Genomic DNA, 1,526 nt, shown 5'->3' on the forward strand with positions numbered 1-1,526 from the left:
TATTTAAAAAAAACATTATTTTTTCTTATTTCCTAAATCTGTATGGTATTCATCAAAACATTTTGGATGTAATCTCAAATTACATTTTTTACGTTCATAAACTGTTTGTGAGTGACACATAGCACACCTTTTACGTTTGTTGCCTGGAGGTTTCCATACGACATGATCACGCACATTTATGCGAGGTAAATGGACTGGTCTCTCTGCTTCTTCGATGTCTGATGAATCACTTATTTCATCAGAAACTTCTTCTCAATATAAAAGTCAAGATTCTGCAATTTCAGTTTTAAAAGAAATTTGAGACATATGGCGAGTTCCTTCTGCCTTACAAATCAGGCAATGAATTTTCCTTGCGTTAACAGTGGTACTATTGACTGAATTAATCGCCACCACCATTTTTTTCCACGAATACCAACGCGATAGTTAGCTACGGCATTATCATGCCTGTGGCATCAATGCCATAATTGTCCATTAGATGAAATATTCTTTAGATCAACTGGAAGTTATTACGTGATAAAGCTTGCTTTACTATAGGTATACCAAGTGTTTGCTGTGTACTCCAATAATGTTCAACGTGAGGTACTTTATGATAACCATTTAGTATCAAAATTCCGATGAAACGATTTATCTGTTGCTTGCTAATATCCACTATGATATAATTTTGGTGAGCATATATATTTGTATTCACGACCAGCATTTCCATTATTTCTTCGTCGAAGAACTGCAGAAACAATTCAAATGGTGTTTTGCCACCTGAAAGAAAAATTTTATGAGCCAAAAATTATCATAGGAATAAAATATTCAGACTCACTCATAGAACCAACAATATTGCTTTTTAAAGATTCCTCACCTGATTCGTCAGGGGGTCTAAATTTAAAATCAATTCATTTGGTTTTTTCCAGTTTGGTGTACCGAAATCTTTTTCTGCTGTATACCTAGTTGTTTTTGCAGAACAGGATGGTCCATCATCAAGTATTCCAACTAAGCATGACGGCGGCGACGCAAAATCTTCCACATCTGATTCATGTTCGACCTCCAACTCTCTACAAACATCCGTCATAGCTGATACCTCTGTTATCATTTCATTATCGTCAATAAGTTCTTCGTCACTTACAGCGCCAACATCTGCTGGTGGAATATATACGACAGAAGTTATTTTTTTCGAAATAGGCTTAACAATTTTCATTCGTTTAGCTGAAACTACTTCGCCTTCATCCTCACTGCTCGAAGTATTTATGTAGGATTCTATTTCTTCAATGGTTAAAAAACGTCGACGATCCATTACTCTTCAATAAAGAATTAAGTAAGGGTACAAAATTTTGACAAAAAATATCAAGAGCACATTAGTCTTACCAAAACGATAAAACCTTTCAGCGAAATACTTCTAAATGTATTTTTACTTGCACAAATAAAAATAATAGCACTTATGGTACAAATTGCCATATGAAAATGACATAAACATCAATTTTCCCGCCAAAAATAATGTAATCAAAACGTTGAAGTCTTATGAGTCGTTTCAACCAGCG

General features: G+C 34.5%; 1 protein-coding gene across 1 annotated transcript; it reads right to left on the reverse strand.

The window, feature by feature from the left end:
• Positions 1 to 487: 487 nt before the first annotated feature.
• LOC128861900 (piggyBac transposable element-derived protein 2-like) lies at positions 488 to 1,282 on the reverse strand. The gene is made up of 3 exons (XM_054100277.1): positions 936 to 1,282; positions 812 to 867; positions 488 to 753 (listed from the first exon to the last, which is right to left on the reverse strand). Exons 1-3 carry the CDS (start codon positions 1,280 to 1,282, stop codon positions 488 to 490), a joined length of 669 nt encoding a protein of 222 aa, XP_053956252.1.
• Positions 1,283 to 1,526: the final 244 nt, after the last annotated feature.

The sequence above is a fragment of the Anastrepha ludens genome, chromosome 4, assembly GCF_028408465.1.
Source record: "Anastrepha ludens isolate Willacy chromosome 4, idAnaLude1.1, whole genome shotgun sequence".
NCBI classification, from domain to species: Eukaryota; Metazoa; Arthropoda; class Insecta; order Diptera; family Tephritidae; genus Anastrepha; species Anastrepha ludens.

Bases quoted from the DNA above. Each gene is read 5' to 3' on its own strand.
- LOC128861900 (XM_054100277.1), bottom strand. From the start codon at position 1,282: ATGGATCGTCGACGTTTTTTAACCATTGAAGAAATAGAATCCTACATA. The intron at 868-935 runs GTATACAGCAGA...TTTTAAATTTAG, and splicing joins TGTTCTGCAAAAACAACTAG to ACCCCCTGACGAATCAGGTG. The intron at 754-811 runs GTGAGTCTGAAT...TTTTTCTTTCAG, and splicing joins CAATATTGTTGGTTCTATGA to GTGGCAAAACACCATTTGAA.